This window comes from Emys orbicularis, chromosome 4, assembly GCF_028017835.1.
Source record: "Emys orbicularis isolate rEmyOrb1 chromosome 4, rEmyOrb1.hap1, whole genome shotgun sequence".
NCBI lineage: Eukaryota > Metazoa > Chordata > Testudines > Emydidae > Emys > Emys orbicularis.
This window is the reverse complement of record NC_088686.1, coordinates 108,261,542-108,288,467: the sequence shown is the minus strand read 5'-3', so window position 1 is coordinate 108,288,467 and position 26,926 is coordinate 108,261,542. Positions and strand designations below refer to the sequence as shown.

Here is a 26,926-nt window from a genome sequence, read left to right as displayed (position 1 = left end):
CGCACCCCCTGTCTTGAAGTGGTTTCCATCATATACAGCAGTGATTCTCAAACGTTTGTACTGGTGACCCTTTCACATAGCAAGCCTCTGAGTGCGACCCCCCCCCCTATAAATTAAAAACACTTTTAAATATATTTAACACTATTATAAATGCTGGAGGCAAAGCAGGGTTTGGGGTGAAGGCTGACAGCTCGCAACCCGCCATATAGTAACCTCACCACCCCCTGGGGGGTCCCAACCTCCAGTTTGAGAACCCCTGGTCTACAGGATTTACAGTGTGGTTCAGTGGCTCTCAGCACCCCGACCCTCTTCTTGTCTTCGCACCCGGTGCCCAATCCTTTGAGCTGGCGGTTGCAGAAGAGATGCAGGAAGAAAAACCCGCGCTGAACTGTCTGGGTATGTATAGCATCGCCTGCAGGGGAAGAGGGTTTGCAGCATCTGGGTTTAATACCACACTTTCTTCTCTCCTGCAAGCAGAGATGATACTGTGTATAGGAGTCAGCAGCATAGGACTGGCTGGTGAAAGGTCAGGGCAGCAGGGGACTTGTCCCAAGCTACGAGGAGGAGTTGGAGCTTGCTTAGGTCAGCTGAATAGGGAAGCCTCCAGCCTCATCTCATTCTTCAGCACTGCTGATGGGATGTGGAGGGCCATAGCTGATGATTAGCTGTACAGCCCATTCATCTCACACATTTTGGACAATGATGAGGGAGAGAAAGAACCTGAATGTGCAGCTGTTACCCACAAATGCAGTGAGCTGATAGTTCTCTCATCTATTGTAATCAGAGCACTCACAGGGATGCCCCACAGTTTCATTAAGGGAGGTGGGATAGGGTAGCTATGATTAAAATACTTAAAGGGCTGAAAGAACCAATTTATGTAAGAAGATGGAGAGCTACAGGGATTTGGTTGGATTACAGAGAGAACTCATGCTGGCTGGATAGGGGGCAGTCTATTAGGATCTGAAGGGTATAAAGGCTTAGGAGGAAGTGAAACAGTTTTGGGTGGTCTGGGAGGAAGGGGTGTAGAAGTAAGAGTGATGAGCTGGAACTGAGCAAAGGAAAGTTTCAGCTGAAGGGCAGCCAGGATGTCCTTCCACTGAGATCCGTTTGAGCCTGGTGCAGCCTCCTAGGAGGGGGCGTGGTGAAAGCCTCATTGTTTGAGTTATTAAAAGTGGCTTGGCCAGAGCCCTGGAGAAGACATCACAGGGGATGACTCCATGTTTGCCTCAAGAGAAGTGGGATTTGTTCCTCACCCTCATCTGATTTTTAGGATTGATCAGTCCCCAGAATCTTGGAAAGCTGAAGCAATACAGCTGAGCTTGGCCTAGGTTAAATGAGGAGTGAGGGGTCTGGGCAGGAAACCCAGGGGGAAAAGAAATTCCCTTTGGGGAAACCCTGCATTGAATTGAATGACTGTGTGGCTGAAATCCATGTGGCTGTGCTGTAAAAGGAGGAGAGGGTATCCTCAGCCCTGCCCTGCAGCAGCAACACTACGGCTCAAAACCTGTTCTGCTTCAGTTTGCTCTCCCTCCACCTCTAGGCAGGCTGGGTGTGTGCTCAGCCCCTCTGGGGGACTAGCAATACTTTCCCCTGCAGGCTCTAGGTAGATCCTGGCTCCACAGTGTTTGCACAGCAAGCAAAGCTAGCATGTTTACATACCAGCAGGTACCCAGCCCTGCCTCGGAAACCTGCCCCAGCTAGTGCTGCTTTGGAAGTGTGGTGGGGGTTTTACTATGGAGGGAGACAAGGCAGAGGGCTTGAAGGTCAGCTAGAAGATATGGGTCTGACAAAACTTCCATAGAATAAACCTGGTCATGCCAGAGACTGGGTTAAGAGCTATTGTGTAACCTCCTGTGTCTTTGAGAAGTCAGTAGGTATAGGATTAGAAGCATCCTGTTAGCAATTTTACTTGCAGAGCCTTTACCTGCCAGCCATGCCCTTGATTCCTTCTCATGACACCTGCCCGATCGCCTGCCAGGTGAAGATTTGTTCTCCACTCTCTGCAGTGCTGATGTCAGACAGTCCATGCTTATTCCAGGGAGGAATTAAGTCCCTGGATGGGAACTCAGAAGAGGTGGGCTCTGTTCCCTGTTCTGCCACAGGCTTCCTGCGTGAACTTGGGCAAGTCACTTAGTGCCTGAGCCTCAGTTTCCCCATCTGTAAAATGGGGATAATAACCCTTCCGTTGTCTGGCTTATCTGTTTGGAATTTATGCTCTCTGCGGCGGGTCTGTCTCTTCCTGTATATACAGCACCTAGCACAGTCTTGCTTGGGACCTCTAGGTACTACTATAATACAACACAAATAATAATACAAACTAGTTATAATACAAACAGCTAGTTTCTTTCAGCTGGCCCAGCAGACATTTGTCATCTCTGCAGTATGCCTGGTAGTGGGGAACATTGATTGCCTGCCCCGCCTCCACAGTGTGTGTGGAGCATGCTACTAACTGTGCAAGCTGTTACATTTTAACCTGGTTTATTTCATTTCTAACTTATTCCTGTGTCATTCCCACCAGCATTGGATCTGTCCTGCCAGGACCTCGACCGCTTCTATGATCACAATGTGTGGAGCCAGCAGGAGCCCGGTAATCATTTGTTCTGTCCACTGGACGAGCTGACCCTCTAGCTCCTCCGGTCCAGCTCAGACTTGAACCTCCTGTGGAGCAAAGACAGCAACCTGTTGAACCCCTCCGCACAGAGCCACCTGCGCTGCACGCCAACGGGACCGCTTACCTCACCTTCCGGTGCCTGCAGGCTGGTGATGCCGGGAACTACACCTGCACGCTCTACCTGAACAGCCACAGAAACGCCTCCTTCACCATCAGGCTGACCATGGAAGGTAGGGCTGGGGGAAGTCACCCACAAATATAGCTTCAGAGCCAAGATTAAAGACCTAGCTTGAAACACTGATGCCTCCTGCTGGCTGATGCAGGGAGTAACATTGCTGTGCTTCAGAAGAGGCTGCTTGACTGTTTATGCTACTTCTGGCTCATTAGACACACACACGAAGTGTCATACTCTGTGCCTCTGATGCTCCATGAGTGTAGTGTGGGGGGGGGAATTGCAGGAATAAGTGCCCTTGTATAGGTAGCTTTGCTTTGACAGGAAATATTAAAACAATACTAGTAGTGTAACGTAATCCACCTCCCCCACTAAATACTCCCCCATTTCTGAGCGTCTGTTCACTGAATTTAAAAAGAAACAAAGGCAGCAGCAGGGACCAAAATAAACCCTAAATGGGTGTGATAAAGAGCAAGTATACACAGTCACCTGACTGCACACTAGTATGGCAACATACCTGAGGGGGAAGCAAAGGCTGCGAGCCTCACAAGCTGTGCTTTGACAGAATGAAATAGCGAATGAGCAGCAACAGGAGAGGGGGACGGGAGTAAAGTGGTTTGCGACATAGATTTGACGAGGTGGAGAGGTACAGGGAAGCCATTACAGATGGCATAAAATGCACAGGAAAAGGCTCTTGCACCAGCTGTGAAGGGTCAAAAGCCTCAACTCCCATTGAAATATTACTCTTGACTGCAGTGGGAGTTGAGTCAGGCACGGAGAGGAGGCTGCTGCTTCCAATAGGAAAAGCAGCAGCCATGAGGAGATAGGGCACAGTGCTGCCCGCCCACTGCTCAGGTCCCAAGACATTGCCTCTTTTAGAGGGCGAGCAGCTCTTTGCCATGGGTCTGTACTAGTCCTTAGAGCTGGAGGGGAAATGGCAAATATGGGTGAAAGTCACTTGCTCTGTATGTATCATTGACATTTCAGAAGTGACACATTTTAACCAACTTTCACTAACAAAAGTGTAACATACTGCACATGTGCACACACCCAGCCTAGACACCTTAGTTGGCTGTGGGGGAACCTTCAACACAAGCCCCTACGCCTTGTGCTATAGGAGGAATTTTGTTAGCAAGTAGGAGACTGTTATAGTCATTGGGGACCAGCTGCCTGGGGGAAAAACATGGCCAGGCACACTACACCAGTGTGTTATAAACAGACTGTATTGCTGGGCAGTTGGGGCATTTTGGTTGTCTGTATTATCTGCAATGTGGATCTGCTACTCATTTTACTAACCATGTGACCAATTTCTTCATTGGGGGTGCAGAACTGACTGACTTTAGAGAGTGTTGTCAGAGGAACAAAGGAAGTCAGGAAAAAACAGATGTTGCTCTACTATAAAGGAAACGATTTAATATTCGGTGTAACTGAAGACTTATTTTTAAATGGATGCTGTCCCTTTAAAGAGTCTCTCTCTCCGCATTTCCTTCCCCTCCCGTGTAGATCTGTGCAGTGCACCTCCTGAAGTCCTCTTCCCATCCAGCAACCAGACTTTGGAGCCTGCCTTGGGAAGCCAGATAACGCTGAACTGCACTGTGCGGCTGCCCTCTCAGCAGCACTGCAACCCCGTCCTGCGCTGGATGAAAGATGGCCACTGGCTAGGCAATGAGAGCAGCCCATACGCCAGCAAGGAAAAAGTCTGGTAAGGAGTCTGACCTATCGATAAATAGAAAAAGGCACTGAGGTGGCTACTGACAGGCAAGGCAATTGCTTCAATCTTTGCTTAAAGAGCCTTCATGCACCCAGTGAGCCACAGTTCAGTGGGAGTTCTGGACCCACAATTAATAACAGAGTCTCCACTGAGCAGTCCCCCAAATCCCAGTGTTTCCTATTGATAAGCTCAACTTCACGAGTCCTGGACCCCAGTGTGCCAGTGCTCAAACCTCCAGCAGGACATGCTCTCAGCCAAAGTGCTGATCCACACCACCTCCCTTTCTAGCCCTGGCTCCCCACACCTCAGACCTCATCTGCAGCACCTCTGTTCTTCTAGGCCCACACACAGCTCTGCCAGGGCACTTGAGTCCTGACCGAGAACACCCTGTTAGTCTTGTCCACAGCTCAGACAATGCACCTGAGGGCAAGTCTACACCACAGCACTACATTGGCGCAGCTGCAGCACATCGGGTGAAGACGCACTATGCCAACGGGAGAGCACTCTTCTGTCAGGATAATTACTATTCCTTGGCGAGATGCGGAAGTGCTGGTGTGGACAGTGCAAAAATTGCATCGCTTGCGGGGGAGGGAGCTTTTTCACACTCCTGAGTTGATCAGTCTTGATCTGCAACACCCTTCCATTCCAGTCCTGGCCTTCCCTCTACATCTGAGGGCACTTCAGTCCTGACTCACACTTCCCATCCTGGGCCTCTTGAGGAAATATGCCAGTGATGTCAGATTTTTAGGTGGAGGTTGGGTACAATTGGGAAGTGGCCAAGATCACCCAACATCTATTAATTTGTGACCGACACAGGATTTGAACTCATGTCTCTGGAATATAAGCACAAGCACACTGTCCTATTTATCCTCTTTCCCGAAGGTATGTTCTAAAAATCATAATTCCACAGACACATAGATAAACAATGAAGCACAGTGTGTGGGGGTGTCACGGAGTGTGGGGGGACACAAGGCCCTGCACCCCCGGCTTCCTGCGATTCACCATGACTCTCAGCCAGCCAGTAAAGCAGAAGGTTTATTTAGACGACAGGAATACAGTCCAAGACAGGTCTTGCAGGCACAGACAACAGGACCCCCCCAATTAGGCTCATCTTGGGGTCCCAGGGGCACCACAGCCCCCTTGGGGGGTCAGAGCCCCGTCTGCCTCCCAGCCATTCCACGAGCCAGCTGCTGCAACTCTCTCTCCCCCCAGCCTTTGTTCAGTTTCCCAGGCAAAGGTGTCACCTGGCCTCTAACCCCTTCCTGGGTTCTCATGTTACGTGCTCAGGTATCCTCCCTCAAGGCCAGTCTCCCATCCCACAATGCAGACCATCCTAGCCCCACTCCCCTGCCTTCCCAGGCCAACACTCCCCACTCAGCATTCAAAGACCACATTAAGAACAGTCCCAGTTCTTCACAGGGGGGGAAAAAAATAAAGCCCCACAAAGCATGTAGGCCAGCTGATGTTTCTGCCCATTTTATATTATGGCTCAGTGAACTAAACACAAGACTCTCTGCAGCACAAATGAGGGGTCCGAGGGCTGCTACCTGCTCTGGCTCAGATTCTGATGTCAGTGCCACCAGAGTAAAGCCACTGTGATCGGCGAAGCTCCATTGAGTAGGATACTAGAGTCATTGGGAGCAGAATCTGGCCCTGTGTATTTTCCCCTCAATTACAGAGGCACATCTGCTAGCTAACTTTTTGCTGCTCCACTGTGAAAGCCATAAGCTTTCAACAGCTCCCAACAGGTCTCCTTGCTTAACAGTAGTTAGCCTGAGCTTTGTGGTGTTTCACTTGCAAGAACTCTTTTCTACCGGACCATGTTCCCTGCCCCCAGAGGCAGGGCCGGCTCCAGGCACCAGCCCACCAAGCTTGTGCTTGGGGCGGCACCTGGAGGGGGGTGGCGCGGCGCTCCGGCCGCCGGGGAGAGCGGGGCCACGGCCGGGCTCGCCGCCCTCCCCCCGGCGCTCTGGCCGCCCTCCCCCCTGGCGCCCTCCCCCTGGCCGCCGGGGCGCCGCCCTCTCGCCGCCCTGCCCCCTGCGCTCTGGCCGCCGGGGGGAGAGCCGAGCCCCGGCCAGGGGGAGAGCCGAGCCCCGGCCGGGGCTCGCCGCCCTCCTCCCAGGGCTCCGGCCGCCTTCCCCCCCGGCACCCTCCCCCCGGCTGCCGGGGGGAGAGCAGAGTCCCCGCCGGGGCTCGCCGCCCTCCCCCCGGGGCTCCGGCCGCCCTCCCCCCCCCGCAGAGCCGGCCCTGCCCAGAGGGGCGTACTGGTTTGAGAGAGCTAAAGACACAAGACTAGCAGCACGCTGAGCCCTGGGTCACTTCTACACTGCAGCCAAGTACATTATCCCTGTTAGCAGCAGGAGGTGCAGCTATGAGGTGTGTGATGATGGCCAAGCATGAATGGAAAGTAGGGCCAGCAACTTACCCCATCTGAGGCAAGTCATCTGAAGTTCTTCCTTGTTGGAGGTCATTGTAAGGTGATCACTCGTGTGTGTGTGTGTGTGAGTGAGAGAGAGAGCGCACATTTATCCATCCCCTGTGTTGGCCGGGCAATGGGGAGTCCAGCAAAGCAACTCCTACCTTTTTGAAGGCTTTCCTGCCACTGAAAGTTAGATTCTAATTATAGATTTAGGAACCTGACTTTAGGATGCTATTTATGAAAATCTTGGCTTTGGTCTCTAAGAGCAAGGTGGATTCCTGCTGAACTGGACCCTGGCTAATGATTTATTGTGTAAAGGAACAAAAGGCTAACTCTAAAGTAAAGACATTCAAGTAGATCACAGAATCCAATCAGAGCTTAGAGGTGGACAGCACTATCCTTCTATCCAGTCCTTCTCCCTTTCCAGGCTGAATTGTTCCCTACAGTACAGCAAAATGACAAAACCGAGTTCCTGTAGGCTACATGTAGATGAACTCTAACTAGACGCTCCTTCTTGTTCTCTTCCGTCTCCTAGTTTAAATAGGAAACCATTTCCCTGAAAGTGTACCCTGTAGCACTGCACTGATACAAGCCTCTTTCGTCCCTCAGGATTGGTGACAACGAAACAGAGACGTTCATGTCCAGCCTTCTGGGGGTGAACCTGACAAGCGACGAGGACTACGGTGTGTTTGCCTGCTGGGTTAGGAATACCACAGCCACTTTCACACTACAGAGATCAGGTAGCTTTTTGGGCATTTACAGCACTCTGATAATGGTGCAGGGAAGGGGTTACTATACCATTTGTGGTGGTGGTCTACTGGATAAGGCCTTTCAACAAGGTTCGGCCAGTCTATGGAGGCTCTCCAGGTGGAAAGAGAATCTCACAAGTATTTCTGAGATGAGTTGGGAGTAACTTGAATATCCTGACTAACACTTTCATAGTAACTAGCTCTAATATTGCAGATTGAGTGGGAGATGCTGAGTGCCTCACAGGCTGTCCAGAGTAAAAAATGCCCCCCATAAAAATAAATTCCAATGGAATCTAGAGAGATCTTGACCTCAGACACACAGATCATAATTAGGGCTCCAGATTTGTCACGGTGGGAAGAACCTTTTGGATACTGTGATTTTCCTGTTTGTCTCAGACTTCTCTTTCTGGCCGTGATTTTAATAAACTCACCCTGCAGCGGTAGCTGCTGCAGCTGGGCCCTGCTCCATATCCTGGACATTTCAACCTGGCACATAGGGTTACAGTACTGCCCAGGTTTGGCCCAGCTGCCCCTCCATCATGCCAGGGGGCATCCAGATCACATCTGATTGAGTGGCATTGTAACTTGACAGGTGGTTGGGGGAGGTCACAGAGCCCAGAGCCAGGCCCAGCCCTGAAGGACATGAGCTGCTGTTGCAGGGTCAGTGTGGGGCTGGCTCACTCTCCAGCTCCCCCCAACCCAGACCCTCCTCTTTTGTTGCAGCATTTTTTACCCAAGTCACAAGCCCCATGACTTCTATTAAATTTACCATGCCTGCTCCATGATTTATTTAAAAACTGTTATGACAAGTCTGCAGTCCTAATCATAGTCCATAAACCCACTGTTGTGTTGAGCTCACACCATACCTGTTAAACAGGGAAGGATGGCCCTGGGATTGCTGCAGGGCTGAGGCTGACTAGTTCATGGGCAGCACTGGTGCACAGTGAAGAGGCTGTTGTCTTGGCAGTAATTAAATAACCAGAGCATGACTTATGAGGAGAGGCTGAGGGAACTGGGATTGTTTAGTCTGCAGAAGAGAAGAATGAGGGGGGATTTGATAGCTGCTTTCAACTACCTGAAAGGGGGTTCCAAAGAGGATGGATCTAGACTGTTCTCAGTGGTACCTGATGACAGAACAAGGAGTAATGGTCTCAAGTTGCAGTTGGGGAGGTTTAGGTTGGATATTAGGAAAAACTTTTTCACTAGGAGGGTGGTGAAGCACTGGAATGGGTTACCTAGGGAGGTGGTGGAATCTCCTTCCTTAGAGGTTTTTAAGGTCAGGCTTGACAAAGCCCTGGCTGGGATGATTTAGTTGGGAATTGATCCTGCTTTGAGCAGGGGGTTGGACTAGATGACCTCTGGAGGTCCCTTCCAACCCTGATATTCTATGATTCTAAGTAGACACGGTGCGTGTTAACCCTTTCAGTGACCTGCTGAGGCAAGTCCTGAACTTACTGTCAAATTTTCTCAGCTATTGCTCTTTTGAAAGTAAATCCCTCCAGCAATGAGACACTATTGGCATAAGGGAGGGGGAAGCAAAGGGGGCTTTATTATGTAAAGATGCTCTCTTTCAGAATGCTGACAGAATACGGTACCATATGATGGCACCATAACCTGAAGTGCTGGAGATGGGGCTGCCTCCAGGAGGCTAGTCACTTAGGTCAAGACTTTTATTTTAAAGAACCATTTGAAGGAGTGGATGATGGGGAATCTCTGGATTCAGCCCAACTGAACATATTCTCTCCCGATTTGTGTGTGTGTGTGTGTGTATATATATATATATATATATATGCAGGTGCAGATGCCCTAGTGAAGGGATTCATTAGTCCCATTCTGAAGGAGAATTCAGCTCTGACACTATGGCTGATTGTAGCCAGGAAGCACCAAATATCCTGGACCCCAAACCCTCTCCTCTGTTTCTAGGCTGCTGTCACAGTATTTGGGGGCCCCTTTGGATCACAGATCCTATAGCACCTGATCGGTGTGATCCTTCTTTAAGCTGATGCAGCTGAGCCATTCTTCACGCTAGTGGCTAGAGCTGGAAAAAAGCCCATTAGATCAGAGTCCATCCCTTGTACAGGCAGGACAGCATCCACAGGCAGACGCTGCAACTGTTTTACTAGACTGTAATCTGACAACACACGTGGTTTTAGCTAAGAGCTTTGAGGCCAGTAACCTCTGCTCAGTCCTTCCCTCAGCAGACCGTAACCTACCCCAAGCCCCTCATTCTCCAAGGTATAAATTCCTTTAGTTCAAATGCTAAATGTACTGAAAATGCCCTTCCCTGTAATTGCAGAAACTGCTGGACATGTGAGTGCAGTGCTGGCAGCCCTGTTCGTCCTGGGGCTGCTGTTGCTCATGGCTGTGATCTATGTGAAGTGCCGCTTGAATATGCTGCTCTGGTACAGGAACCGTTACGGGGAGCTGGAGATCAATGGTAACCCTTAGGGCTTTTGTGAATCCGGCTTTCAGTGCGATTTGCACTTCGGGTTTGAGGGAGACGGGGAAAGACTCAATGATCCAGACATTCCGGGCTTCTGCTTTCCAATCCCTTTCTCATGAAGCCTTTAGAGCAGCAGAAGTGAACTAGAATTGCCCCGGACCCAGGGGGTCTTCCTGCCTCCACCTGCCCACAGGGTGACTCCCACCCAAGGGCCAGCCTGCCTCCTCCTAGCTTGCCCAGGGTGCTCCATATAGCAGACTTTTTTTAGATAATCACTAATGTGTCTGGATTGGGACTCCTTGTTCCACTAATAGAGTCTCTCTCCTCTTGATTCAGTACGTTGTGAAGGGAGGCTACTCCCTATGTTGAGCTAAGATTGAAGCTAGCTTCCTCTTAAAAGCTTGATTTGTCAATCCACTCCACCAAAGCCAAACCAATCAACTTGAAACTTACCATACTACATCTCAGCTGGAGACTCAGTTCTCAAAAAAGTTTGCGGCAAATCACTCAGGGAGTTTCAGAAATGACATTCTTCTTTGAGTGCTTGTTTATGTCGATTCCAATCAGGTGTGCATGCGCTGCATGCACAGTCGTTGAAAACTTTTCCCCTTAGCAGCTCCCATTGGGTCAGCTCCAGAGCACCCTGGAGTGGTCCCTCATGGCGCTCAATATATGACCCTGCCAATGTGACCCCCCCCTTCAGTTCCTTCTTACTGTCTGTGGCAGCATTGGAACTGCGTTTTGCTTGCTTCCAAGTGTTCCCTTAGCCTAGTACCTAATTCTACCCAGTGTCTTGTTTTAGTACAGGGAAACCCCGGTATAACGCACCCCGCGATAATGCGAATTCGGATGTAACGCGGTCATAAGGTGGCTCCGGCTGCCCCAAGCAAAAAGGGGGAATGAAGCGCAAAAAAGAAAAAAAAGAAAAAAGTGCCCAGGGGCAGTGGTCAACTGGGGCCCCCCCGCGCCTCTCTGACGGTGTCCCCAGCAGAAGGTGGGGAGGGGGCAGGGGAAGCCCCCAGCGCTCCAACCCATCCCCGGCAGAAGCGCAGGGGGTGGCAGGGGAAGCCCGAGCACTGGGACCCCCCCCACTGCGGCCCCGGGAGGCAGCCTCACAGCTTGCGGGGTTGGGGGGGGCACTCACTCCCCACTGCGGCCTCAGGCTGTGACGCGGGGACAGGGCGTCTCCGGTCTTGGGGCCGCAGTGGGGGGTGGGGAGGACATAAAGTAGCAAACGAGTTGAGGAGCTGCAGTGGGAGGGTGTGGAATGGGGGGGACCGAGTGGCACCCCAGGGAAGGAGCAGAAAGGGGTGGAACCGTGGGTGGGGGCTGCAGGCAGACGGGGCAGAATGGGGGACGGGCTAGCAGGTGGAAGGGGCGGGGGGGTGGGGGGGCACTTGCTTTGTCCCAGGGCCCCAGGAAACCTTAATCTGCCTCTGGCCCTGAAGTGTTGCACCAAATCGCCCCAAACGTTGAGAGGCTCAGGGCCAAATCGCCAGCTTGACAGCCCCTATTAGCCTCGCTGTCCAAGTAACACCTAAGGGCTCTACAAATCTAACCACGCTGCCCTTGCTGAGATGCAGGACACCCCTACCAGCATCAGTGACTCGGGCACAAACTCACCCCCCCAACACACACACAGCGCAAAAAAGAAAAAAAAAAGAAAAAAGCGGCCAGAGCGCCGCCGAAGCACCAAAATAAATAAATAAATAAAAACCAACCACGGCTGGAGCGCTGCGGAAGCGCAAAAAAGAAAAAAAAAAAAAAAAAGGGGCTGCAGCGCCGCCGAAGAAAAATCAAACAAACCAACAATAGAATGTGCCTTCCCCACTGCCTCTTCCCCCCGACCCCCGCTTCTCCTTTTGGCGAGAAGAGCCATTCTCCTCCCCAGCTGCTCCTCACTCTTCCTCTGCCCCTTGCACGTCTCCCCTGCTCTCCCCAAGTGTTTCCCTCTCTCGCTGCATGGCTGAGAGCCCCCGCTGCTGGAGCTGCACCCTTTCAGTTACTGTTACGGGCAGTTCGCAAAGGCAAGTCCTTTTCTGCCCAAGAGAAATTGACCGGCTTGAAACTGACTGGCTTGAAATGGTAAACCTCGCTATACCGCGACCCCGCATTTAGCGCGATCGAATTTTTTGGAGCCCAATCATTGCGTTATAGTGGGGTTTCACTGTAGTTAGTGTATTGTTGTTTGTGGTTAGTATAGAATTGGTGAGTGGGATCATTCCTACCCCGCACCCCACCTTGGGCTTCGGGGCATGCCTCAAGCCCAAGGGTTTAAGTCTTGCAGAGTATGCCAAAAGCCTATGCCTAATAGCGATCCCCACGACTTGTGCCTGAGGTGTCTAGGGGAGGCGTATTGGTCTGAGCGCTGCAAGATTTGCAAGGCTTTCAAGCCTAGAACTAGAAAGGAGTGTGACTTCCATTTTAAACAGTTAATGATGGAAGCCGCAATCTGTCCAGCAGCACCTGACCGCCAAGGCCCAGACCCGAGCTTGGGGCGGAGCGCCCTGGCGTCGGTCCGCGAATTGACGAGGAAGGACTGGCGTGAGACACCCTCGGCACCGAAGATCCCCGGCACTGCAGCAAGGAGCAGACCCCCAGCACCAATCCACATCTCCAGTGCCCCACAAATGCCATCAGAAGGCGGACAGAGGGCGCTCTCCTCAGAGAGCTGCGAGACCACCAGGGGAGGCTTTGCTGTTCCAGAGGAACGACTCAGCTCCCAAGCAGCAAGAGCTTGTGCCGTCGACTCTGGTGCTGCAGACGGCACCATTGAGCCCGGCACTTAGTGACTCTCCGGCGGGGCAGTGCCTGGTAGAGGTGTTGGAGCCCCTCTCCACCCCGGACACTTGAGGCTGCTAAGGAGCTCATCGAAATAACTGCGCCTCAACCCCCGCCCATTAGAGAGAAGCCTCCGGCACCACCTAGATGGGTGCTGTCTAGAGGCAAGCCCGCGATGATGAGGCTCTCCCGTCACTGGACTGGCACCAATCACGAGCACCCTCGCAGGACCAGCACCGACACGTGGCACTGGAGCACAGCAGCTGTTCCCTGGCACCTGACACGTGGCACTGGCCTCGATTGTGGGACAGCTGGTGCTGATCCTCAATGCGATCGTCCCGGCACCGATCCCCGACCACCTCTTCACGGCACCAACTGCCGGCGCAGGGGTCATCAGCACTGCCATGGTCATCACCCTTGGGATCTTCGGACTCAGAGGCCAACTCGTATTACTCGAGGTGCAGTAGACATAGATCTGGTAAGTGCCAAAGAGACGTACAAGTGGCCTGGCAGCCACAGTGGCCGCCCGCCGCACAATGGCCCTTCTGGACTCCCTGGGCTTACCATCAGGCCCAGGGTACCCCTTCGAGGGCTTGTAGGTCGGTAGCCTTGGGACATCACCCTTCCTGGTCACTGACGGATAGACCTGCCCCTAGGGTTAAAGAAGTAACCTTCTCCAGACCACCGTCTCATTCTACAGAGGAGTTGGCGGAACCGGCTCCAGAACCTTCCATAGCCCAGGCCACTTCCGACTGTGTCGGACCAATGGAGAAGTCCAGTGCAACCCAGGAACAACCCGGGCAGATAGAGGGCCATGAGGACCCTGTACCCCCACTTGCTTCCTCATCATACTCACCTGATGAGGCAGTGGCAGGAGTGTCAGCTTCAGGTCCTCCGCCCATTGACCACAGGGTGCACCAGGGCCTGCTCCGCCGCATTGCCCGTAACATGGGCCTACAGGCGCAGGAAGTCATCGAGTCAGAGGACCCAATGGTGGACATTCTCACCCCAGAGGGTCCTTCAAGAGTAGCGTTGCCTGTCATTAAAACTATCCATAACAATTATAATACCCTGTGGCAGACTCCAGCCTCCATTCCGCTCGCCGCCAGGGGAGTGGAGAGGAAGTACTTTGTTCCCTCCTAGGAATATGAGTTTTTATTCTCCCACCCACACCCATGCTCCCTGGTGGTCTCGGCGGTGAATGAGAAGGAGCGCCATGGGCAACAGGCGCCAGCACCCAAGGCTAAGGAGGCCAAACGTATGGACCTCTTTGGTAGGAAAGTATATGCCTACAGCTGAGGATAGCCAACCAGCAGGCTATCCTGAGCAGGTATAACTTTAACTCTTGGGACTGTATGTCCAAGTACAAAGAGTTGCTCCCTGCGGAGTCAAAAGCGGAATTCTCAGCTCTGGTCGAGGAGGGGAAGGCAGTGACCAGGACAGACATCCCTACAGGCCTCCCTTGACTCGGCAGACCCGACGGCATGTACCATCTCCTCTGGGGTGGTCATGAGGAGAACTGCATGGCTCCAAGCTTCCGGGCTTCCCCTGAAAGTTCAACAGACCCTGCAGGACCTTCCCTTTGAGGGGCAGGGCTGTTTTCAGACCAGACAGACTTGAGGCTTCACAGCCTAAAAGACTCGAGGGCAAGGATGAAATCTCTGGGGATGCACATGCCTGCTACCCAGAGAGAGCCTTTCAAGCCTTAACCTCAGCAGCAACAGAGGCAATACCAGTCCCGCCCAAGGCAGGCTACATACCGCTGTAGGGGCAGGAACAATAGGCATAGACCTTCTAACCCGCCCTCAGGCCAAGCCATCGTTGGGATCCAAACAAGGGTTTTGAAGGGACGCCCGAGGACAGCATACCCGCCACTATCCCAGATCCTTTCCCCTGCTTTCTGAACTGTCTATCCAACTTCTACCATGCGTGGTCCCATATAACATCGGACCGCTGGGTTCTTCGCATGGTAGAAGTGGGATATGCTCTTCAATTCTGCTTCTCCCCATCCCTCCTGCCCCCCTTCCCTGTCCCTCTTCAGGGACCCTTTTCACGAACAACTCCTTATCCAGGAGGTGCAATCGCTCCTCGCCATAGGGGCAGTGGAGGAGGTTCCTCAGGAGCTACGGGGCAAGGAATTCTACTCCCGCTATTTCCTAATCCCCAAGGCAAAGGGGGGTCTCAGACCCATCTTAGACCTGCGAGGACTCAACCAGTTCATGGTAAAGTTGAAGTTCCACATAGTCTCCCTGAGCAAGATTATCCCTTCCCTGGATCCAGGGGACTGGTACACCACCCTCGACATGAAAGACGCGTACTTTCATATAGCCATTTGGCTGGCCCACAGATGTTTCCTGAGGTTTGTTGTCGACCGCATACACTATCAGTTCATGGTGCTCCCGTTCGATTTATCGGCGGCCCCTCGGGTGTTCACCAAGTGCATGTTGGTGGTCGCGGCTTTTCTCCACAAGAGGCAGGTACAGGCATATCCCTACCTCGATGACTGGCTGCTGCGGGGGCGCTCCAGAGAGCAGGTGGAGTCCCAGGTCCGGTTAGTCAGAGACTAGGACTTCCAGAGACTAGGACTCCTCCTCAACATGGACAAGTCAATGCTGTCACCGACCCAACAAATAGAATTAATTGGGGCGGTGCTGGACTCGGTTCAGGCAAGAGCCATTCTAACAGAGTCCAGATTTCAGGCGCTGACAGGCATCATTCAGACTCTCAGGCTCACCACAACCGCGAGGACTTGCCTCAGTCTCCTGGCGTGGCTCACCTCAGCTTATCACCCAGGTCGAGACAATTTGGACTTGGTAGTAATGGTGCCAGAGCGAGTCTTAGATGCCCTATGCTGGTGGCTGGACCCTCGCATGGTCTGCGAAGGAATCCCATTCAGCACCCCTCAATCATCCATGACCTTAGTAATGGATGCGTCAGACCCGGGTTGGGGGGCCCAGCTAGGAGACTTACAGACTCAGGGCAGGTGGTCGCAGTCCGAGATCCCACTCCACATCAATATAAAGGAGCTCAGAGTGGTGAGACTAGCCTGCCAGATCTTCCAGACCAGAATACAGGGTCAGTGCGTGGCGGTGCTGACTGACAACACCACCACTATGTTTTACATAAACAATCAGGGCAGAGCCCGCGCCTCCCCTCTCTGTCGGGAGGTTGTCCAGCTGTGGGATTTTTGTATAGCTCACTCCATTCACCTGGAGGTGTCCTATCTCCCTGGAGTACGGAACGAGCTTGTGGACCACCTCAGCAGATCATTCCGCAACCATGAGTGGTCCATCCGGCCGGAGTCATACATTACATCTTCCAAAGGTGGGGGCTTCGCTGGGTAGACCTATTCACCACCAGAAGCAACAGGAAGTGTCCAACATTTTGCTCTTTCCAAAAGTACAGTCCGGGCTCTATCTCGGACGCGTTCATGCTACCCTGGGGGGACCATCTAACGTATGCCTTCCCGCCGATACCACTCGTCCACAAGGTACTGCTCAAGATTCGCAGAGACAAGGCGGAGGTAATTCTGCTGGCCCCTGCGTGGCCATGCCAACATTGGTACACCACGCTTCTGGAACTGTCAGTGGACACCCTGATCGCACTGCCGCTCCTCCCTGATCTGATCACACAGGACCACGGACGCCTCCTTCACCCGGACCTCCAGTCCCTCCATCTCATGGCTTGGAAGCTTCATGGTTAAATCGAATGGAGCTCCAATGCACGGAATTGGTGAGGGAGGTGCTGCTTGGTACCACCAGGCACCACTTATCTAGCTAAGTGGAAAAGGTTCTTGTGCTGGTGTGAGTGCAGTCGCGTACCTCTACTTCAGGCATCTATACCGTTCATCCTGGAGCATCTACTGCATCTGAAGCAGCAAGGTTTGGCTGGATCATCCATCAAGTCCACCTCATGGCCATCTTGGCATTCCACCCGGGAGAGTTGGGGCACTCGGTATTCGCCAACCCTATGGTGGGCCGTTTCCTGAAAGGCATGGAACGGCTATATCCACAGTCCCGACCGCCAGTACCTGCTTGGGATCTTAGTCTGGTCCCCGCTAGGCTAATGGGGGTCCCATTCAAGCCACCAGCTACATGCTCCCTTCTGTATCTCTTGTGGAAGGTGGCATTCCTGGTTGCCATCACATCAGCCAGGAGGGTGTCAGAGTTAAAAGCATTAACCTCCGACCCCCCCTACACAGTCTTCCATAAGGACAAAGTACAACTCAGGCCGTACCCGGCCTTCCTGCCCAAGGTGGTATCCCAATTCCACATTGGCCAAGACATTTTTCTACCAGTCTTCTATCCCAACCCACATGCTACTGCACAGGAGCAGAGTCTTCACTCACTAGATATGCGGAGACCGCTAGCATTCTACACTGAGCGCACGAAGCCTTTCAGGAAGTCAAACCAACTGTTTATAGCAGTGGCAGACCGGATGAAGGGGCTTCCAGTCTCCTCACAACGCATTTCTTCCTGGATTACAGACAGCATCCGTACCTGCTACGACCTTGCCAAGGTCCCAGCCCCAGCTATTATGGCCCACTCGACACGAGCTCAAGCCTCGTCCGACGCTTTTCTGGCCCAGGTGCCCATCCAGGAGATCTGCAGAGCGGCAACCTGGTCTTTGGTGCACATGTTTACCACCCACTATGCCAGCATGCTAGAGAGCACGCAGCTTTCAGCAAGGTGGTGCTCCAGTCAGTGATGTCTGAACTCCGACCCCACCCCCCGGGAGGCGCTTGGGAGTCACCTGATTGAAATTGACATGAACAAGCACTCGAAGAAAAGACGGTTACTCACCTTCTTGTAACTGTTGTTCTTCGAGACGTGTTGTTCACGTCCATTCTAATACCCACCCTCCTTCCCCTCTGTCGGAGTAGCCGGTAAGAAGGAACTTAAGGGGGGTCAGGTTGGCAGGGCCCTATTTTGAATGCCATGAGGGCACCACTCGACTCGACGGGAGCTGCTGAGGGAAAAAGTTTCCGACGACCGTGCATGAGGCGCGCACACACCTGATTGGAATCCCCTGTGATTTCTTTAAAAAGATACACGTGTGAACTTAAGATGCTGTGCAAGTGATTCTATGTTCCTAAAAAGATACAATGGCATTCACTTTACAGCGTTTCTGTATTCTTATGAAAACCTGTACTATTTCTTTAACTCTTATGAAAGACACTTTTCATTGTTAGGCCTTGTCTACACACATCTGCACCAGTTTAGATAAACTGGTTCAAACCCTTCTGTAAATACTTATTTCAGTTTAAAAATGGCTGTTCTAGCATATCCTTACCTGAGTGCCCCCTTCGAGCATTGTGCAGTGCTGCCTCAGTTTCCCAGCTGTTCTTCCGTTGCTCCATCCAGCCTCCAGCACCTTCTGGATTGCAGAGATTTAGCCCTCTGGCTAGGTTACTTGTAGTTCTATTTCTACCCCTTCAAGGGCACTCAAAATCCAAAATAAGTCTGACGCAACATAAAATTAACCTCTTCTCTGTTCCAGGAGATGTGCTAAACATCAATCTTCCCCAGTCTCTGGCCTTAGCCAGACTTCTCTCCCACAGTGAGAGCCTACTATCTGTTCTCTCTGTCTGCTCCCCCAACTGCCCAGGCCTCTTCCTTTTAAACCCCTCCCTGGAAGCCTGCTTCCTGCTCCAGGTGTCTCAATTTGGGTGATTTGGCCTTTGATAGCCAATTTACCCCCTTCCTGCCTTGCATACCCCATTATAGGGTCCGGTTGTGGTTTAGATTGAATCTGTTCCCATTCAACTTTTGCTCCAGTTGAACTAAATTGGTTTAAGTAACACCTTAAATTAAATCAGTGCAACTCAGCTTAAAGACAAAGCCTTTAGGATTATTGTCAAAGTGAAGCTGGTAAGTGATTCCGTAGCAGAAGTTATTATACAGGTTAGAAATCCTAGGAATTCCACTCTACAAAAACACCTAAACATTGGAAAGTTGGCAAATACATAAGTCACCTAGACATCCTTAACTCTGCCCCATTATGCCATCAGAACACAGATAACCTTTGCAGTCCATCACAAAAGCTCAGTATGATTTTTTTTTTTTTTGGGCAGTCATTAATGAGATGTCCCTGAGTAATGGACGGATAAAGTGTTCTCCAAGTTTCTGGTTGTTGGTGTGGTGAGGCAGAGTTAAGATTGTTTGGGTGACCTTAATTCTGTATTATCCACTGTCTTGGCTAACTTTTTATTTGGGACTTTTTGTTGTCATTTATTTAAAACTGCAATACTCTTAAGGATTTTTTGGTCAAAATATATGATGGATTCTTTCAACATTAACTCAAATTATGGTTGTTTGCAAGGTTGCCGTAGCCATATTTGGCCCCAGGATATGAGAGACAGACAAGGTAGGTGAGATGATGTCTTTTATTAGACCATCTTCTGTGGGTGAAAGGTACAAGCTTCTACCTTCCACCAACAGAAGATGGTCTAATAAAAGATATTACCTCACCTACCTTGTCTCTCTAATTATGGTGTCTTTTTGAAATATGGGAATACTAAGAGTATTTTATCTCCTATTTTTGCATATTAAAAATACATCAGCATAGAGATGGTGAGAACTGATGAAGACAGATACTTGGGACCATTGCCAGGGTTGCTGTGGGATTTGTATTATTTGTATTACAGTTGCACCCACCATCTGCTTGGTGCTCTTCAAAGCATCTACGAAGAGATAGTTCTTGTCCCAAAAAAACATGCCGTCTGCTAGCACAAACCAGTGGTAATAACAAGTACAGTCCTCTTTGGGGAAAGAATTCGGATGATGTCACCAGGACACTGGGGTGTAAGATCAGGTACCGCTCCAATTCCTGCCTTTCTCCTCTTGGGGGGACAGGGACATTTTAAAGTCCACCCCTGGAGCTCTCTGGTCCATGTGGCTGGGATGTTGGGTTTCCTACATGGTGAGTTTTTCAGTGTCATTAAAAATCCTGGAAGTAGCACCATCAGTTACACAGCAATTCATATGCAAGTTAACACCCTGTTAACTTGCCCCAAAGAGATTCCAGCCTGAGGTGTCAGAGCAATGCCTTCCCCAGTTGGGAAGCTTATAGGAAACTGGCTATCAGTGCTGACAAACTGAGCTCTGTATCTGCCATGCTGTAATGTTAAGTGTGTCTTTTACCACCACCATTCTCCCTTGCCCTGCTGGGCACTTTTCACAGATGGGAAGCTGTATGATGCGTACGTGTCTTATGCAAACTCCCCGGACGACAGGAAGTTTGTGAACTTCATTATGAAGCCGCAGCTGGAGAACCGTCATGGCTACAAACTCTTCCTGGATGATAAGACCATCCTGCCCAACTCAGGTATGGACGCTGCCAGGCTCAGGTTACATGGGAGGCAAATGGACATGCTCCCACTGTTGGAAAGTCAGCCTTGACCTTAGGTTAATGAACCTGCTCTTTAGGACCCAGGAAGCCTCACCCTGCACAGAAGGCCTGCTCTCTGGTGTGCCACTTCCCTTTGCTCTCCCACACACCTTGCAGTCAAAGATTACAAACACTAACTGATTAAGAATGCTGTGATGTCAATAGCCGAGTGTTTTAGAGATGGGAAAAGAGAGGCACTGAAAGGTTAAGTGTTCCCTCCAACATCTGATAACCATTCAGTGAGAGAGTTGGGGATGGAACCCAGGAGTCCTGACACCTGGTCCCCTGCTGTAATCACTGGAAAACACTTTCTTCAGACCTGATAGTGTAACCTGAGTCTGGGAGAAGAGCACTTTACTCTCTAAGACAGGCTGGGTTATGAATTCAGCTGTTTGAGAGACTGTGGGTCTCTCTGTGAGGACGCCCTGTTGCCCTCAGTTTGGGTTCGGATGCTAAGGCAGCCCATTCCTGGAGGAGGAGGAGGAATAGTGAAGTGCTGGTGACCCATTCTGGCTCTGCTTAGTCTTTGCCATGGCTGTGACTGTGAATCTCATTTCTATCCTACTCCCGTAGAGCCTTCAGCAGACCTGATTATGAATGTGAGCCGGTGCCGGCGCCTCATTGTGGTTCTCTCGTATGCATACCTGGAGCAAGACTGGTGCATCAACAACTTCAGGTAACTGGCTGGTCACTGAGCAGGGATCTAGACTGCTGCTTTGCTCCCCTAGTAGCACAGAGGTAGTTCTCACTAGATTGTCAGAAACTGCACCCTGTTCTTTTCCCCACTCTGCAATCCAGTCATGTTATTCCTCCTCCTCCTCCACACTGCTGGGGTGCCCAGCAGCAGAGTCACTGAGAGCACAGGAGAGACAGTCTCCCTGCTCTCAATTCCTATGTCTGGTGCCACAACAGCCTGTGGTGGCTGTGAGGAGCAATTGCAAGTAAGTCCTGCTCGGTGCCCTAGAGCATGCTCGGTGCCCTAGAGCATGCTCGGTGCAGACAGAATCTTCAGAGCAGTTAGCAACCAAACTAACAAGTCTCTACTGAGCATGTGCAAACTGCAATTTTTCACAGGCCAGATTCAGGTGTATTTTCCTAGGGGCAGCAAAAGGCACATTCTGGGCACCATGGTGACCTCCTTCCCATCCCACCAAAGTTCAAGTCTCTTTTTCCAAAGCCAGAGATTCGGAATTAAACTATTGTAAGATTTTTTTTTTTTAAAAAGGTCAAACAAACAAACAAACAAACAAAAACTTCCCTAATCTTGTTCTCTGAAATGGTTCAACTTTTTAGCTCAAACTTTCTAAAACATTTGCTAGACACCTGGCATGGAAAATTCCAGTCCAAACTGTGAAAGTTTGCCAAAGTTATAAGCAAATGTATGCAAGCTTATCATAGACAGTATTGGGCAATCTTAACAACAGGCATCTCTTCCAGCTCCACCTATAATGTGGTTACAAGCCCTAAAAACCTTGCCTCTATTCTCCTTACTCCAGCTTCCAAAGCAGTTAGCTCCCAAGCCAGTGCTCATTGAAGCCAATGGGAGTCTTTTCATTGCTTTGCAGTTGGTCAGGGCAATGAAGAGATGGGTTAGCTGAACAGGCGTGATTCATTGCACTCCTAACTCCCTGGAACTTTGCATTGCAGGGACGGTCTGTTGAGACTGCTGGAACTGTCCCAAAGACCCATCTTTGTCGCCTTTGAAAGCCAGTATCGGGAGATAGAGCATCTGGCCATTAACCTGCTGAAACAGCACAAGAATGCTGTGACCTTACTGCTCTGGCGGGCTGGCTCAATGGTAAGCTGTGGGTGAGGTGGGAGTGGAAGGTTTCTCACAGTGCTGCTGAAAGGCTCTGGGTACCACTCTCCTTGACAAAGCAGCATTTCAAACTTTGCAAGAAGCACTGAAGTGCAGACGTGGTTCTCTGTGGTGGAGGGCCTGAGATGCTCCCTCGACTCACTGACCTCACAATGGTGTGTGCCAAGGCCACTCTGCTACTCCAGAGCTGGAAAAATAGAGCGAGATAGGCTGAGTGGGGTCTTCAGGATATTCCCCACTAAACCCTGCTGGGACACTTCACTGTCCTGCCCCTATACATCCCTCCTCTTGGCATCTGCTATGGCCACTCTAGCCCTATGACTGGGAAGGCAGGCCAACTCCAATCAGTTGTCAGCTCCTGAGCTGGCCACTAGGAGATGCCGCAGCCTCCCTTTCTGAAGGCAGTGAGCTCCACTTCAACCCTGCGGAGGTAACAGAGAAACCAGAGATTCTCCCAAACCCACACAGACTCTATCCTACTGCAAGGAGAGGTGCTGAACTGTCAGGCCAAGCCTATTGCTACTAAGGGCTAGTCTACGTTAGAAGCACTACAGCGTTGCAGCTGCACCGATGCAGCACATCTGGGGACAATGCTCTATGCCGACAGGCAAGAGCTCTCCTGTCGGTATAATAAAACCACCTCCATGAGAGGCGGTAGCTCTGTCGGCAGAAGAAGCTCTCCCGCCGACATAGCACTGTCCACGCCAGTGTAACGTACGTCGCTCACCAGGGTGGCTATTCACACCCTGAGCGATATGTTATACCGACATAAGTGGTAGTGTGTACAAGCCCTTAGGCAGCCCTGCTGGAAGTGTCCTGCAATACCAGAACTAGAGTGCAGTGGCCTTTGAACAGCCTGCACTGCAGCTCTCCCCAACAGGCCTCTTGGCTGCTGCCCTGGGCTCCCTGCACGTAGCTCTCCTTGAGAAGCCCTTTGGCCACTGACACATTACTCACATTAATTGCTGGTTGGGGTTTTTCACAAAGAACAGTAAATCCCATAATCCACATAATCCTCCCTCGCCTGGGAGCTCAGAGGCAAAGGAGCATGGAGTTTCGTAGAAGTGCTGTAGCTCCAGGTAGTGACCCAGATGGCCACGTGGTGGCACCATAACCTGAGAGATGACAATGGGCAGTAGGTTAAGAGATGTCTCAGCATGCTACAGTGCTGGGGAAGAATCTTCATCTCCAAACAGACACAGAGGCTGCGGGACAGATTTTCAGAAGTGCTCAGCTCCCATTGAGAACAACGAGAGCTGCTGAGGACTTTTGAAACTTGGGCTGTAAATGACTTGCCCAGAGACACACATCAAATCAGGGGCAGAGCTGGAACAGAGCCCCAGTCTCCTGTCTGTGCACAGAAATGACCACACTTACCCAGGCTGCCTTTGTGGATATGGTAATGGGATAGAGAAGTTAGATACACAATTGTGCAGGAGATTGGATGTCTAACTGTGTAAAGAGCGAGGCCCACAGTGACAGCAGAGCATTTTTAAACCACTCCCTACAATTAACAACATTCCCTCCTCAGTCTTGTTATAGAAACTACATTCCCAGCGGTGCTACTCTTCAGAGATCAGCATGGACTCCCCTGGTAGAGCTGAGCTCCCCTGGTGCCACTCACTTGGCTGTAGACTCCTCTCCAGTTCTTAGGCCTGGTCTACACTAGGCTTTTATGTCGAATTTAGCGCCGTTACATCGAATTAACCCTGCACCCGTCCACACCACGAAGCTATTTAGTTCGACATAGAGCTCTCTTAAATTCGACTTCTGTACTCCTCCAAAACGAGAGGAGTAGCGCTAAATTCGAAATGGCCATATCGAATTAGGCTAGGTGTGGATGGAAATCGACGGTAATAGCTCCGGGAGCTATCCCACAGTGCACCACTCTGTTGACGCTCTGGACAGCAGTCCGAGCTCGGATGCTCTGATCAGCCACACAGGAAAAGCCCCGGGAAAATTTGAATTCCTTTTCCTGTCTGGCCAGTTTGAATCTCATTCCCTGTTTGGACAGCGTGGCGAGCTCAGCAGCACTGGCAACGATGCAGAGCTCTCCAGCAGAGATGGTCATGCAATCTAATAGAAGGAGGGCCCCAGCATGGACTGATCGGGAAGTCTTGGATCTCATCGCTGTGTGGGGCGATGAGTCCGTGCTTTCAGAGCTGCGCTCCAAAAGACGGAATGCAAAGATCTACGAGAAGATCTCTAAAGCCATGGCAGAGAGAGGATACAGCCGGGATGCAACGCAGTGCCGCGTGAAAATCAAGGAGCTGAGACAAGGCTACCAAAAAACCAAAGAGGCAAACGGACGCTCCGGATCCCATCCCCACACATCCCGTTTCTACGAGGCACTGCATTCCATCCTAGGTGCGGCCGCCACCACTACCCCACCACTGACCGTGGACTCTGAGGATGGGATATTGTCCGCGGCAGGTTCCTCGTCGGACATGTTAGCGGACGGGGAAGATGAAGAAGGAGATGAGGAGGACGAGGCAGTCGACAGCGCTGGCACCGCTGATTTCCCCGACAGCCAGGAGCTCTTCATCACCCTTACCGAGATCCCCTACCAACCGTCCCCATCCCTTACCCCGGAGACAGAATCAGGGGAAGGATCAAGCAGTGAGTGCTTTAAATATCTAAACATTTATTTTTACAAGAACTAGAATATTTATAATATTAACAATGGCTGTTTATTAAAGTGCTTAAACATGTAAACAATTAACTGCAAAAAAACTGGAATATTTACAATCGTAACAAAGGGTTTTTCATGATTTGTCTGCCTTAGGCTCTTCACAATTTAGTCCCAAGTATTTAAAATTTTTTTTACAATGTCCGGTAAGTCATGATTATGCTGCCCAAGACGCTCCACTCTTTAGTCCCAGTGCACCTACGCGAAAATCCGGTCAATATGGCCGGGGATGGAGGCGAAATCCTCATAGGAGAACTCCTCGTAGGTCTCAAGAAGGTACATTTCCAGCCTGTTCATCAGGTTCCTGGGTAGGGCGATCTTATTGGGCCCTCCGTGGTAGGACACGTTACCGCGCCACGACACCATCAGATAGTCTGGTATCATTGCCCTGCAGAGCATAGCGGCAAACGGCCCTGGTTTCTGAAGGCTTTCTCGAAACATCCTTTCCCTCTGGGACTCCGAGATCCTCAGCAGGGTGATGTCGCTCATTACGCCCTGCTTTGAATTAGGGAGGGGAATGTTAGTATTGGGACTGCTTTACAGCCACGCGGTGGAGGGAGAGGGGCAGCATACAGGGATCTTTCCCTGGAACAGCCGCGAGGGGGTGGGACAGGGGCATAGTTCATGCTGTCCTGATTGCTGGCAGCAGAGACTGGCATTGCTTTCAATGTGAAAGGAGGCCAGTGCTACTAGTACAGTTTTAAGCAGCCAGAAGTCTACGGCTTACCATGATTGCACGCTACAGAAGTTCAGGTGTCCTGCCACGCTTCTCAGATAACTGCAAGACCACTGCAGGACCCCAGGCACTGAAGGCGATGGCCGAAAATTCGACCTTGTCCTGAGTGCGCATGTGAGAGGTGCAGTGCATGGTCTTGTTCACAGAGAAAGACTAGGTTCTTTGTACACAACTTCATTTATCTGTCTCAGGAATTCACTCCATTTTTCCCATTCACACAGACACATCTGCGACTGTCTCCCAACCCAGCCTGTCAGCACACTCCCAGAGGCTAGCGCAGATTAGGAGGAGGAAGAAGAAGACGCGGGAGGACATGTTCTCAGAACTAATGAGCTGTTCCCGAGCCCAGGCAGCCCAGCAGACACAGTGGAGGGAGAACTTGTCCCAAATGCACCGAGCAGTCATGGAACGGGAGGAGAGGTGGCGTCAGGAGGACCAGCAGGCTACTGAAAAGCTGCTTGGACTTCTGAGGGAGCAAACGGACACGCTCCGGCGCCTTGTGGATGTTCTGCAAGACCGGAGGCAGGAGGACAGAGCCCCGCTGCGGTCTATCTCTAACCGCCCTCCCCCGCCACCAAGTCCCACACCCCCCTCACCCAAAGTACAAAGAAGGAGGGGCGGCAAGGGCCGTTAAAACTTTCAGTCAACCCCTGCAGACTGCTCTAGCACTAGAAGGCTCTCATTCCCCAAAATTTTAAAAGTCCTTTCCTACACACCTCACAGAAGCCCCCGTGCAAGTTTCAACCCCCACGTTTCATGTGTGGTTCATAATAAAATATTCGTTTCTGTTAATTACTGTTTCCATGATTTTATTTTGGAGGAGAGTCTGTCTGAACGAGGGGAAGGGGCATGGTAATTGGACAGGACAGTCACCTTTACCAGGGTACAGAGGCGGGGTCAGGTCCAGGATCAGGACACATACCCAGTGCAGTGACTAGTGACCCTGTTCAATCTGGGAGGTGGTTTTCGTGTTCTGGGGGGGGGGGGGTTGCTCTGTGACTTTGTGGCGGGGGAGGGCAGTTACAGATCTAATGCATCACAGAGCCCCGCAGCAGGGGAGCTGTAACCCTCCTCCCCCTGCCAGACAGTCACATAGCCGACACATACACGCTGTCCCGCCCAGGAGGGCTGGCAGGCTCTGTTGAAACAACCAGTCCACCACTGCGGAACCCGTCATTCCTGGAGTTTAGAAGCATCATTTGCATCACAACAGTAAACCCGCACCCCGCCACAGTCTGCGTCCCAGGTTTAAAACATTCCCGCGAAAACAGTAATAAAGACAACGGTGTTCATTAACAAAACAGAACAGATTTTATTTTTTGGGAAGGGGGTGAAGGGGGTATGTAACTGGAGAGGATAGTCAACGGTAACTGGGTAAAGAAACGGTGGCAAGTTCAGGTTCTGAGT

The 26,926-nt window shown here is 51.3% G+C and overlaps 1 protein-coding gene across 1 annotated transcript in view; it reads left to right on the top strand.

The window, feature by feature from the left end:
* Positions 1-362: 362 nt before the first annotated feature.
* Positions 363-26,926, top strand: part of SIGIRR (single Ig and TIR domain containing) — a 32,266-nt gene continuing 5,702 nt past the window's right edge. Inside the window, exons 1-9 of the mRNA XM_065403338.1 lie at positions 363-396; positions 2,519-2,587; positions 2,701-2,841; positions 4,287-4,485; positions 7,523-7,653; positions 9,959-10,099; positions 20,069-20,212; positions 20,849-20,951; positions 21,923-22,073. Of these exons, the coding sequence (XP_065259410.1) occupies positions 363-396; positions 2,519-2,587; positions 2,701-2,841; positions 4,287-4,485; positions 7,523-7,653; positions 9,959-10,099; positions 20,069-20,212; positions 20,849-20,951; positions 21,923-22,073 (1,113 nt within the window). The remainder of the gene's footprint in view (positions 397-2,518; positions 2,588-2,700; positions 2,842-4,286; positions 4,486-7,522; positions 7,654-9,958; positions 10,100-20,068; positions 20,213-20,848; positions 20,952-21,922; positions 22,074-26,926) is intronic.